The 14,078-nt window shown below is 44.1% G+C and overlaps 1 protein-coding gene across 3 annotated transcripts in view; it reads left to right on the forward strand.

Annotated features, from left to right (window-relative positions):
- The window catches only part of Dis3l2 (DIS3 like 3'-5' exoribonuclease 2), a 303,393-nt gene that overhangs the window by 227,475 nt on the left and 61,840 nt on the right, over positions 1 to 14,078 (forward strand). For all 3 annotated transcript variants that reach the window (XM_051154243.1, XM_051154242.1, XM_051154244.1), the window contains one exon: positions 10,963 to 11,196. In XM_051154243.1, coding sequence (XP_051010200.1) covers positions 10,963 to 11,196 — 234 coding nt within the window. The remainder of the gene's footprint in view (positions 1 to 10,962; positions 11,197 to 14,078) is intronic.

Below are 14,078 nucleotides of genomic sequence, written 5' to 3' on the forward strand. Positions count from 1 at the left end.
TGCTATAATAATAAATGGAAGTGAAAAAAGATTTAATTATAAAGAGGCTCCAAATAAAGATGGAAGATTAAATAACCACATTGATTTTTATTTCATCCAAAACCTCACTAAAACAACAGTAAAGAGATTTAAAAAAAAACAAAAAACAAAAAAGACATAAACCCACAAGGACAAAGAGAGTGGGAGAGGAGACAACAGCAACAAAACTTTGGAAGCCAGAGAGCAGATGGATGAGTGGTTACGGACTTAGCAGTTCTGAGGAAGCCTAACCCTGAGCCAGGCATGCAGGGAGCCAAGAAATAAAAATTCAGAAGTCGACAGCACCAGATAACTCTGGAGGTAGAGGAGGGTGTGAGTGAGGCTGACAGCAGTATTGGCGAAAAGTTTATTGAAAAGATTGACCCTCCTGGTCTTAGCGGAAGACCTAGAGTTTTATAGATAGATAGATAGATAGATAGATAGATAGATAGATAGATAGATAGATAGATAGATAGATAATACAAATGAAAGGATGTGTGAATCAGAGACAAAAACACTCTTAATAGTGCAGATCCTCAGGGGCTCCAGACTTCTAGGAGCTAGACCTACACCTTGTGAGTCAGGAGGTGGGACCATCTTTCTCCAAGGAATTTGAGTAATCAAAATTTAAAACTCAATGCCCTTAAGGACCTTCCAGCCAGCACTGTCAGGTACAGTGGAGCTTAGTGGCAGTAAGCTTGACCTACACAGTTAGAGACTTTTGGGGTTTCTTTCTTCTTTCTTTCTTTCTTTTTTTTTTTTTTTCCCAGACAGGGTCTCACTATGTAAGTGTAGCTAATCTAGAACTTGCTATGTAGACCATGCTGACTTGGAACTCACAGAGATCGACCTGCCTTAACCTCACACCTGCCCCTGTCAACATGCCCAGCTACACTATTTCACTCTTGTGCATGAAGAGACAACCAGGTGGAAATCATTTTTCCTGAAATGAATACAGCAAAGCACACTTACAAGGAGAGGAATCCCTAGAGAACTTTAAATAGCAGCGATCCATGCTATAATAGCCAACTTAAGCACAGGGGATTTATAATTCAGGTTTGAAATAAAGTTGAATATTCTAGAGCAAACAAAGAAAAGAAATTTAGGGGACCAATCTGAGACACCCAGAATCATCTCTGTGACATTTCCAGAAGGAAGAGCAGAGGAAACAGGAAGAAATGCTAACAAAACCATTCATTCCTAGAGGATGTGACTTTGCAGGTGCAAAAAGCTCACTGCAACCCCTAACATCCCTAATATACTAACCACTATGGAGTTGCAGGACGTGACAAGAAAAGACCAAGAGGGCGTCTAAGAAGGGCCAGAGGCAGACACACAATAAATACATCAGAAGGTAGAGCAAATGTACATTCTTTCACTCCAGCCTCAGAGGCTTTCTAGTAGTGCAGGGAAAATGCCTCCCTGTCTCGAAGGTAGGATCCCCATCCAACACACCCACCTAAGCTATCGGAAAAGTGTGAACATCAAAAAAGCGCATCTTCAGCCATGTGAAGTCTCAGAAACAAAGCAGCACTTACAAAGCCTTTTTTCATGAAGCTTCGTAAGGCCTCATTGTTGGCTCTGTAATCATAGCAGCTGAGACAGGAAGTTCATGAGCTGAAGACCAGCCTGGGATACTCAGATAAACTATCTCAAAGAGAGAGAGAGAGAGAGAGAGCAAGCTTAGAGGGAAAGGAGGAGAAGGGGAAGGGAAGGGATAAGAGATTGGAAGAAAAAGAGAATAAGAAAGAAGAAAAGGAGGAGAAAGAAAGTTGCTGGGTTAAGGAGATAGCTCTGTAGATAAAAGTACTTGCCATGCAGACATGAGGGCCTGAGTTCAAATCCCCAGAAACCATGTAAAGCCAAGCGTAGTGGTGAGTATCTGTTATCCCAGTGCTCCTACATTTGAGATGTGGGGCAAGGCAGAGCAAAGAGAATCCCCAGAAGCTCTGGCCAACTGCCATACACAGCACAGCAACAGACAACCAAAAAATCTGTCTCAATCTATGCCAGAAGGTGGAGCTGGCTCCTGAGGCTGGCCTCTGGCCTCTGTATGTGCACCATGACAGCAGTGCCCACAGACATTGAACTGCATGTACATGCACATAGGCATGTGGACACTACATAAGATCATAAGAGTGGAACAATGGTCCCATAAAGTTCATTCCCATTAAAAAAAAAAGCACAGCAGAGAGTTTGCTGTCTCTTCTTTGACATGTGGAAGATGCTGCTGAGCAGCTGCTGTGCTGGAGTCATGGAGACAGCCCTCCCCAGGATTGGACTGGCTGGCACTTGATCTGGAACTTCTAGCCTTCAGAACTGTGGGAAATAAATTTCTATGGCTTAAGCCACTTGGTTTGTGGTATTTTGTTATAGCAGCCAGAATAGACTAACACAGTATCAGATGAACTTTGTTAATCAGGTTACATAAAAATCTACTGAGAATAGACTTTTTACCCAGGCATGACTTTTTAACATCTATTGACCATTTAGAAAGTACTGACTTAACATGCTGACCTCTAACTGTGGGCACATTTCATTATATAGTATTTTAAAACCACATTGTTAGTGTCATTGCTATTCTTATTAGTACAACCTTTTCAGTATTAGGAAACCCACAAGCTCATGTATCATATGTAGGGTTTCTAAAATTCTAGTTTTGTGACAGTCCAACTTGAATTGTCAATAAGCAATGTCAGTTGTTTCCTTGAAGTACTAAATACCCCAGTCTAAGTAACCATGGTTTCTATGTCAGCTGTTCTTTCAGGGAAAAAATGTTATTTTATCTGGGTGTGGTGGCACCCACCTGTAATGCTAGCACTCAGGAAGGCAGAAGCAGGAGGTTCTCTGTGATTTCAAGGCCAGCCTGGTCTACAAAGTGAGTCCAGAACAGCCAAGGCTACACAAAGAACCCTTGTCTCAAAAAGCAAAAAGAAAAGTGGAATTTTTCTAAGAATACAATCTACCAGCTCGCTCACGGCTAGCTATGTGCATGCTTTTCCTCCAAAGGTCATGCTCCTGCCTAATGAAGTATCAGTGACAAAGACAAGTACTTGAAATTAGACATAAAAAAGTAAAGGATTTACTTGTGCAATGAGAACATTCTAAGTGGAACGAGCTTTTTCTTCACTGCCAGTATATGGTAGGGGACAGCAGTGTGACCACTGCATCCTACACAAGTGAAATAATTTACCTGACAGGTCGTCTAGACCATTGCTGTAAACAACAGCACACAGAACAGGCTGCAAAATGCACTGGACCACATAGGCCCCTGAATGGGACTCAAGAGGCAATGAACAAAATTTTGAAGATGAAGACTACTGTTTGATCAAGCAAACCAAACAAAACAGATATGAATCTATACAGCAAAAACAGTGACACTTCCTGTTTACATAAATACAGAAGTGTTTGGATACAGTGAGCCCTAATAATTCTGAGACAGCTGCATCCTGGGCTACATAGTGAGTGCTAGGTCAGTCAGGGCTACATAGCAAGACCCTATCTCAACAACAACAATACAACGAAACAGAGAAAAATAGTGTTAAAATGATGTATACGCTAATTAGGAAAAGATCGGTTATACATAACATAAGGAAAACATCACAGTAAGCCCCCATCCCTGTATCCCAGAGTCAGTACTGTCAAGACTCTGGTTTATGTCCAGACTATAGTATTTTAAAACAAACCACAGACATGTCATTTCACTCCTGTGTGTTTTGATGTGTGACTAAAAATCTGGGCATTTTCCTATAAAACCACAACGTCCTCAGCAAACCTAAGAATGAATGCTGGTATCAGGATGCCATCCAGAAATCTAGTCCATAATGCATTTCCTTGGTTCTTGCCAATTGATTGGTCCAAATTTGGATCAAATAAAGTTACACACATTAAATTTAGTTTTTATAGCTCTTAATTATCTGGTAAAAAGTTCCTTTTCAAGATTGAAGAGGCAAACATTATCTGAACTACAGAGCAGGAACTACGAGTACAGTGTGCCAGCAGCCATTCTGGTGGATGTGGGGGCAAGTTTGGGGAGAGGTGAGTGGAAAAAGACCAGAAGAAAATAAAACAAAATACCATTAGTGGCTGTATTTGGATAGTAAAACTATGAGTAATTTTTCTATTCTTTTTTGTTTTCTAATGTTTTATAAAAATATAAATAACTTTTATATTTTTATAAATACATATCTTTTAATGTGACTGAATAGAAAATGAAAGCCCATAGAAGCATCCTAACCTGAGCCAACAGAAAAGAACACTGTACAGGTCTAAATTGTACTGCCAGGGCAGACCTGAGAAATTGGAGCTGCCTGGCCTAATGTGCTTCTAGAATATGGAGGTCCTAAAAGAAACAGTAGAAAAATGTAAACACCAACACTCATTGTCCTTTGGAGTTTCTTTTGGAAGCGGTATATGGAACTCAGGCTTTCTGCCCGAGAAGCTCTGGAAGACAGGTGTAAAGAGGCACAGGTCTACAGGGGTGCTGGGCTTCCCGCCAGGCCACACCAGATAGGAAGTATGAGGGCGGGAACTCTGGGCGGGGTTGTGGAGCTAGGCCCACTAACCACACTCTTCATTCTGTGGTCACACAGACCCAGTGACCACATGAGAGGTATTTCAGTTGGTAAGCCAGGGATGTGGTGACCTCTCTCACCCACAGTCAAGATGCCCATAATGAAATGTTCAGTACCACACTCCAGGCCCAAGGGCTGCTAATCCAAGACACTGGACAGGAAAGCCTGAGCTAAGCTTGAGACCAGGTGGGAGGTCAGGGTGCCATGGACGGCCCTAGAGGCAAAGATAGCAGCCCTTCAAGAGCCCAGGTGAATGAAGAGGAACAAATGCAAAGCCTGTGTGGCTAAAGCCCCAGGCTGAGGTTGCAGGTTGTGGGAGGCTTCTCTTGGTGTAGGACCACAAGGCTAGAAGGGGTGGTGCTCAAGTGGAGAAAGCTTTGCCATCTCCCTACTGCGGTCTTCCTATTGAAATACCCTGCTTCCTAAGGCAGACAAGCTGTGCTATGAGAAGACCTCCCTGCCTTTTTTTAATTTATTTAAATATGGATATTTTCAGCACGCACAAGAAAATCTCTGCTCTGATTAAGCCAGTGCAGATGACGCTCCCCTTTAACATCAGCACTTCTCTCTCTCTCTCTCCCCATCCTTCCCACTCCTCCTTCAGCTGCTACCTAAAAGTAAGCCTTGGTTTTCTAGATCTATTAGAGGCCGAGCTCTCAGACCTTAGATCTCTACCGCCCTTCTCAGCAGCTACATGGAGCAAGTCCAGTCTGCTCGGCAGGACCTCTCTTCAGTCCTTTCTCTTAGCACAGTGACTACCTTAGTTCCAGTCCACATTGTCGTATTCTGGAGCCTTCCAGTCTGTTTCTCCATTAGAAGCTGAATCTGATTCCTTTTCTGACCACATGTCCTGATAAACCCCACAAGTCCAATATCCCAAGCGTGGCTTTAGAGACCAGCTCTCTTCCTACATAGCCATCTGTCACCTGCCCCAGATCCTCATCTTCTGTTTTTGCTGCTGAGGGGTTCATTGAGCTTAACAGGGAGTTGTGACACTGAGACTCTATACATACCCTTCCTCTTACCACTGCCAGCTGGAAGCCTGCTTATCCCTTGTGACCCAGCTAAAATGCCTTTCTTCCAGGATCAAGTCCAGGGCCACGTACCAAAACCCAAGCATGTTGACAGTCTTAGCAGTTATTCATTCACTTGGTAAATAGCGAGTGATATTTATTGTGCTCACACACCATACAAGGTATTGAAAATCCCAGATTAAATCCCCATCAAAACAGAAGTCATTCTCTCCTGGTGGTAAATTTGTTTATTCTCTCTTTCCCCCACCTGCATGTTTTAAATTTCCTACAGTGATGGTATATTACAACTTAAAAGCGAAAGTCATTTTGAGATTTTTCTCTCAACTGTTTTTTAAGAAGCAGATAAGATATCAGAGTGTATTTGTAGGCTAAGTGAAAGTGACAAGATGAGAAAGTGACAGTTGTAGGCTCAAGACTCAGTGTGTGTGGAAGATGGGCTCCCATGGGACAAGGACCAGCACGCCTACCTTGAATAAAATAAAGGTAGGGTTCTGGGATGGATGGGGTTCAGTGGGTCAAGGGAGGGTGATTAGATGGGCTCCCTGTCAAGTTCCCTCATGGTAAATGTGAGCGGTCCTACAATTTGGGGCCACTTCTCCATTCTGCTCTCTTGCTAGGAGCTGAGCAGTGTCTCAGGCAGCTCTGCCCTGCTTCCCCACGGCACTGCTCTTCATTCCCTTAACAACCCCTCTGGACTGTCATGCCTTGCCACTGGCCTGCCAGATACCACCACTGAAATCCTGAAAAGGCATCTGTTACATTCTTCCTGGGTCACTGCAGTCCATAGCAAGCTCACGGAGCAAGGCTCCAACAGTGCCAGAAGTGGTGCTGGGTGCTGTGCTTCATGCCCAGGCGCCCTGCTAAAATACCTTGCCTGAGCAGCCCTGGAGGGACACTAAGCTCCAAAGACCAGTTCTGAGAATCATAAAGCAAGCACTCCCAGCACCTCTCCATTAGTCATTACCAGGGTCAGAACCTAGCTGTTTTATTCTAGACCTGTAGGAAGACCTCTGCAGCGCGAGAGGGGTGGAAGGAACTGTTGTGCTCATATCCCCATGTCCCAGTTTCCTGCCGAAGCATAAGCCACCTAAATGGCTTACCCAGGTCACATCAGAGGAACAACAGAACTCAGTTGTTAACGCTCATTTTCCTGTGAATTTGGGGATAAAAATCAGAACTCAAAATGGAACATTTTCAAGAAATGAAATAAGGCATTTGTTTTAGTAAACACAGAATAGACAGTCATGCTGGGTGTCTTTACAAGGGCAAGGGGCTTTGTGAGCTGGCTTCCATTGGACTTGTTCAAAGGAAGGCTGGGTCCTAGGCTCGCCTGGCAGAAGGTGTCTGTGCTGTCCCCTCCTCTGCTTCCCACATTCTCCTTCACTTTCTCCCTCCCCTCCTTCAGTTTCCTTCCTGTGCAGCAAACAGTTCCAAAGATGAGCCTTTATAGGTTCCTCCTGCCACCCCTCAGATATCTGCCTGAGTCTCCACCTGCTGTCATAAGAACAAACTTCCTGTCTTCTTGCCACACCAGACCCTCCAGTTCAGCTAGAGTTTCGATTCCCTCCATCCAGCCAGTGGTTCTCAACCTTCCTGAGGCTGCCACCCTTTAATACAGTTCCTTGTGTTGTGGTGATCCCCAACCATAACATTATTTTTGTTGCTGCTCTATAACTGTAATTTTGTTACTGTTATAAATCATAACATAAATAAATACCTTATATGCAGGATATCTGATATGTGACCCCTGTGAAAGGAGCATTCAACCCCTAAAGGGGCCGCAGCCCAAAGACTGAGAACCACTGATCTAGTAGGTATATTTGTGGCAAAGACTTGGTTTCCTCTGCTTCCTTGTCTTTAGTTTAGAACCTCACACAGTTGCCAACAGATTAAAATGGAAAAAGACTTAACAATCTCTCTTGGGACTGGAGGACAAGCCAGAAGAGTGCTAAGATTGTGTAGGTAACTCCAGTTTCTTTTCTATGCAAGCTCTAGCCTGTAAACAAAGTGACTTAAAACCCAAACAGGCTGGCAGACCTGGAACCAGCCCTGTGCTGCCAGGCTGCTAAGGCACACTCCTTAGCCAGCTGAGTCCTGTCACTGCCTTCACACAACAAGAGCAAGCCTGTGGGATAAAGGGAACTGCTGCCTCTAGGGTGGCAGCCTTGCTACAATTTCACTCTACCCTGCTGCCTTTCTCCTGTTATAAGAAGAAACCTGAGTCTCATTTGGTCACCTTAGCCCTCTGGCCTACCCTTGTTCATCCTGAAGCCACTTCACAGTTTTTACCCAGTTGGCCACAGGACATTCCATAGAATCATCAAGCAACTTCTTGCCCTTTGCTATCCCCCAGCCTCTCTGCTTTCTGCCCTGGTCTTTTCCAGACACTTTCTTCTGACACTTTTGATTTGCCTCTTGGCCATGTTGGCCAGGATGGCCTTAACTTCAGTAGCTGTAAGAAGCAGCAGCAATCAACTCTACCTGCCCCAGACACCACCCCAGTCCAGACAGCCTGTCTTTTATTCCAATCAGGAAAGTGTTTCTTGCTGCTTTAGCAGGCTTTTTAAACTAAATGTTCTCTGTGTGGAAGCCCAGAGATGTGGAAGTCATTTCACATCTAGTTATTTAACATTTTAAATTAGCTCCATTAGTAGTTTTTGAACAAAAGATGGCTCAACTAGTTTATATTTTTCAGAGAATAATTTTTAAAGCAATTTTATGTAATAGGACAGGGTATCCAAAGATTTCTCCACATCTTGTATCTACAAACTATAGAAATGAATATGTATTTGAGGTATATTTTGCTTCTTCACCTTCTATGTTATGATCTTCAGCTAAAAATGAACAAGTGTGTGTGTGTGTGTGTGTGTGTGTGTGTGTGTGTGTGTGTCCATGTCCATCCACTATCCACTAGATTTTTTAGTCTGAATTTTTAGGTATGAACCTAAGAGTTTGAGTGATTCTTAGGAATTCCCCACCAGATTGCCTAGCTGCAAAATTGATTAAAGAATGCCCCCCTCCCCAAAGTGTCAAAGTGAAGCTCAAAGGCAGTGGGACCTAGCAGCGCTGTGCTGTTTTAGGTCTTACAGATATCAGGAGTAGGGGGTGAGGAGACTCGGTGTGTGTGCCTCCTTAAACGATGTGCTTCCCAGCTCTGTGCCTTCAATCTGTGGCAACACTGTGTTTAACCTGACACTCAGCACAGTGGCACCCCATAGATGAAGAAGGGAGTGGCCTGAATCCTGTGGTTTGCAAAGGAGGGTGGGCACTTTCTCCTCAAGGGTTTTGTCCATGTGTCTCCTCCTTTTTTTTTTTTTTTTTTTTTTTTCCTACCTTTTCCATGAAAAGTTCTTTGTCTTCTGCCACTGGCCCTGGTTATGGACTGGGTGTTGATATGAGTACAGCTTTCAGATTGGAAATTAATGAGGTGTTCCATTGAGAAAAGCCTGCCTCCTACCCTGGGTTGGTTGGCTGCTCCCAGGTCTCCTCCATGTGGGTCTTTGCTGCCTTCTCTGTGGGCAGCTGCCTTGGCTGGCGTCCTTCTATTGGCTTTCCCAGAGGTACTTTCAAAGCTGCTTTTCCCAGGCTAGGAACTGTTCTAGGGCATGTCAGCTCTGCCTCCCCCAAGTCCTGAACCATGGTAAAGCCAGGCAGCCTTGGCTGGGGAAGGAAGGAAGTTCCAAAAGTCTCTCCTTTGTATGTATGTGAAGAATGTCACAGAATGTCAGTGATGCAGGAATGAAATAGAGGGAGAGAAGTCAGGTGAAGGCGCTGTGGGGACCAGCACTGAGGAAGAAAGTTTGGTAGTGTCCTTGTGGGTGGTGGGGAAAGGATTCCTCTCTTGACCAAGAAGGAAGCAAAGAGGCAGAAGTGCTCATTAGGCAAGAACAGGTGCTTCAGTAAGATGTTGCACTGTTCGTGGCCATGTGCACAGGGTTTGGTGGGGAATAGTAGGCATATAATACACTTTAAGAGCTCCCTAGGGTTGCACATGGCTCCTAGTTAAGGCTCAACAATCAAAGGGTACCAAGGAAGCAACAGGTGTGTAGATCTAGGACACTTGGTGGCATACAGGAAGAAGGGCATCTAAGAGCTATGTACAGCTTGCCATGAGATTTTGTCAGGAATGTTTGTTAGATTTTAAAGCAGTTTTTGTTCCTCCAGCTTGTGTGACAACAGATCCCCCTTCACTACTAGGGAAGAGGATGCAGGCTGCAGGAGGCCATATGCCATGACCTGGGTATGGGAAAGAGCCCATGAGCTAGCTCACTGGAAAGTATAAGAATAAGAAAGGTGGCACAGAGTGTAAGCTGCCACCTCCTGTGAGCGGGCTGGAAACAGGTTGCCCAGCACACTTGTACACATGGCCGGGCCTGGGAGCCTCATTATGGAAGGAAGTGAAGAAAAGGAAAGAAACTAAAGCTCCAGGGAAACTTTGAGACCACAAGAATGAAGAGGTCACAGCCATGGCCTTCTTAAGCAGGCTGAGGCTCATTGAGGAAATGTGGGTATGCTTGGAGCTCAAGCCTGGGTCATCTGGATAGCTTCTTGTAGAGGCCTTTAACTGCATCTGTCTCCAGACTACTTGTCAGTCCCTGGAACTGGCTCTATAGATGTCCTTGCCTATAGCATGCAGGCCTTGTGAGTGCCAGATGTGAGGCCTGCTTGCCATGGTAGAAGACATGGACTCGTAGAGTCTCTTACTATTTGCAATAGAGATAGTTCTTGGAATAATCTGAAAAGTATGGTTTTAGAAATTTTAAAGAGAAGTTAAAGTCTAATATTAATAATTCCAGACTTCTTTTAAAGGTCTTTGTGCTGAGTAGATAAACATGTGAACAGCAGCTGCTGTTCTGCAAGTGCCCATGGTATCATTATCAAAAAGCCGCAGTTCTTCCTTTCAGGGAGGGTGATCGAAAAGGTCATTGTCTCCATCTGGGGTAGATGCTGTGTTAAGGAGATGTGGTGTGTACACAGCTGCTGGGCTCCTTTCTTACTCTTGCTTTCTTTAAGCCATCAGCTAGCACTCAGAGCCCCATCTGCCATGTCTTAGGTAGCTACCCCATCTTCTCTTCCCTACCTGTGACACTGATGACCACTCATCTAAATTAATGGAAACACTTCAGTGCAAATCTCCCATGTGGCCTTGCTTTGTGCCTGGCGAGAACCATAACCTCACCTATCTGTTGAATTCTGCCTGGGCCTGGTAGTCTAACCTGCCTGAGGGCAGAAGCTTCTGCGTCTTGTTCATATATGTAACATCAGCCAGAGCACACGCTCAGTGCTCCATTGAGTGTGTGTGCAAATGAGTAAGCAATGCCTATCTGTCTTTGCAGATCCTTGAGGAGTGGTTTGGCCGCACAATCATCCGTTCCTGCACCAAACTGAGCTACGACCATGCCCAGAGCATGATTGAAAATCCGACAGAGAAGATCTCCAAGGAGGAGCTGCCCCCCATTTCTCCAGAACATAGCAGCGAGGAGGTGCAACAGGCAGTCCTGAATCTGCACAGCATTGCAAAGCAACTCCGCCAGCAGCGCTTTGTGGATGGTGCACTTCGTTTAGATCAGGTCACTGAGTCTCTTTTGTTTAGTGCAATCTTGAGTCTGGCTTGTGTCCAAAACCCAAGGGTGATATGCAGCCTAGTAGTCTCTTTCTCTTCTTTACCTGTTTACCCTGCCACTCTACCACACCATGGTAACCTGAGTCAGGGCAAGATGGTATCTGTGTAGGTAGCTCTGTGACTCCCAGCTGCTCTTACCTGGAAAGCCTGTGTCCAGGATTGAATTCTCACTTGCTAGATGACGTTGCTGTGACAGGTACCTGGAAAAAACAAGAGAGGAAAGACTTTTTGGCTCATGGTTTCAGAGGCACTTGGAACTTTGCTCTGTTGTTTCTGGCCCATAGTGAGGGGGCCATGACATGTGAGAAGCATGTGGCCCAACGGAGCTGCTTGTCTCACAGCAGCCAATAAGCAGAGAGAGATAGAGAGACACAGACATGTGAAGGGGCCAGAGACAAGATATACTTTCCAGGGCGCACCCCAGTGAGGCCAATGAATCTAGCAGCTGGGTCTTTGAAAAGATAAGCAAGATTGAGAGACCCTTGGTCCAACTAGCCAAAAGAAATAAAGAGGACCCAAATGACAGAATCAGAAACGAACAGGGAAACATTACAACAGGCACCAGAGAAATTCAGAGTTTCATAAGGGAATACTTTAAAAACCTGTACTCCATTAAGTTGGAAAATCTAAATGAAATGGATAAGTTTCTAGATTCAGCCAAACCACCAAAATTAAACCAAAAAGAAGTCAGTAACCTGAACAGACCCATAACAAATGAGGAGCTTGAAATAGTAAAAAACAAAAAACAAAACAAAACTTCCAGCTAAAAAGAAAAGTCTAGGGCCAGATGGAGTCATAGCATAGACTTTTGAAGGTCTACAGCCTACTTAAACTATTCATGAAGTAGAAACAGAAGGAGCACTCCCAGATTTTCTCTGTGAAGCCCGTGGGTCTTTTTGTGCCACCAGTGTGTCCTCTCGCAGAGGTTTCTTCCTCTGCTCCTTGCCTTACACTTGGTGTTGGAGCCTGCCTTGTCATCATCTCCACCCACAGTTCGTCCCTGATTCCAGGTGGCTAAGTTAATGCTAATGATGGTGGAACCCGTCTCTGACCTCCCTCCCCAGCCTACATCTAGTCTCTCCACCTGCCTTCATAACTGCCCGACTGCCCCTCAGCAGCTTGCCAGTGCTCATTTACCCTTCCTTCTGCATAAAAGAGTGTTTGGTGCCTACAGCATGGCACAGGGCTCCTTGCCATCCTCTTCTTCTCTGATCCCTGCAGTGTTGTGTGTGTGCTCCCGAACCTGGGTGTGCCACTTGTACAGGTTGCTGCAATTATCCTTTGACTAAATATTCGACAGACTTACCAAATACAAGTCTCAAAAGGAAGCTGTTTATTCTGTAAACACATAAATGTTTTGGAAAGACCTGGATGAGATAAGTCGTCAAAATTTCTTTTCTTTAGGTAAGAAGCTGGGAAATCCTAAAATTCAGGAGGCATCTAGACTCAAATCACTTTACAAATGTTGTGAGGCTTAGGGAGGTCTTCAGAAAAATGAATTGAGTTTAATTTCCGAGCGGGGGGGAGGGGGGGGGAGAGAAAGGGAGAGAGACTGACTATAGAAATCTATGATGTTGACACCTGTAATCCCAGCACTCAGGAGGCCAAAACAGGAAGATTGAAAATGCAAAGCCACATAAGGTGTATGTCAAGACCTTGTGGCAAAAAATAAAAAGAATAAAAGAAAGGATGGAGAGAGAAAGTAAATGAAAATAATAAATTTAGTTTTCTCTCTGTAGCTCAGGCTGGACTTGAACTCATGGTTAGCCTCCTGCCTCAGCTTCCCAAATGGTGGAATTACAGGTATGAGCCACCTACACCAGGTACCAGCTTTTGTTTTTTAAAGTCTTACTTTTTTCAAAAATGGTGAAGAAATGTTTATCTATATAAATTAAATTATAATACAAAATGTTAAGTTGTATATTTATGTGTGCCTCTTCTGAATAATTCCCTTGTTTACTTGACTTTTACAATGACAAATCAACTGTTACCCAAGCTCAGCAAATGAGGGAGTTTCTGAAGTACCATTTTGAGCTGTCAGATTTCTGTAACAAATTCAAGTGGATTAATTCATCTGTGAACTGGGGTGGGGGTGAGGAGGAAACTTCTGCTCCCTCCCATTAGAAGCAGTGTGGTCATCAAGGAATGACCACAGGTTATTGGTGGAGAGAGGATGAGCTGTTGGCATGTCTGAGACTTAGTTTTTGGTTTTTGGGTTTTTTTTTTTTTTCCTGAAAAGACTTTAGATATATATACCTCAGTGGCCCTCTTAATTCATAAATTAGAAGGCTGAGGTCCCCACAGGTAAAAGGGCTGCTTATTGCCAGACAGCCAAGTAGCTCCTTGTTTGGTTTGCCTCCATTTATTACACCATGCTGACATAAGAAAAAAAAGTTTGCCTTTAAAGTGAGAAGGAAAAACACCCTCACAAACCTAATTAGGTTCCAGTTAATTAAGGTTTGAAAATAATGAATTTGTGTCCTTGGAGTTGATTCCTTAGTTCCCCAGAAAACAAGTCTGTAGACCCCCACATTAGATGGGCACATCAATCTCTGCAGCCAAGGACACTGGTGAGACCATTTATAAATCAGCTAAATGGCTGTATTCAGAAGCCACTGCATTTGTTCTCCTGTCCTTATTGCCTTCTTTACCCTCACAAGTCCATTTTTCCTTGGTGCCTTTTCAGTGGCCTGCTGTTTGGAATTGTTCTTTGCAGCTTTGTCTGCCGTAGTTCACTGTGCCCATGTTTTGGGTGGCAGTCCTTTTAAAAAAAAAAAAAAAAAAAAAAAAAGCACATCCTTTTATGTCAACAGCAATTAATAGGTCTTC

Source organism: Acomys russatus, chromosome 12 (assembly GCF_903995435.1).
Source record: "Acomys russatus chromosome 12, mAcoRus1.1, whole genome shotgun sequence".
Classification (NCBI taxonomy): domain Eukaryota; kingdom Metazoa; phylum Chordata; class Mammalia; order Rodentia; family Muridae; genus Acomys; species Acomys russatus.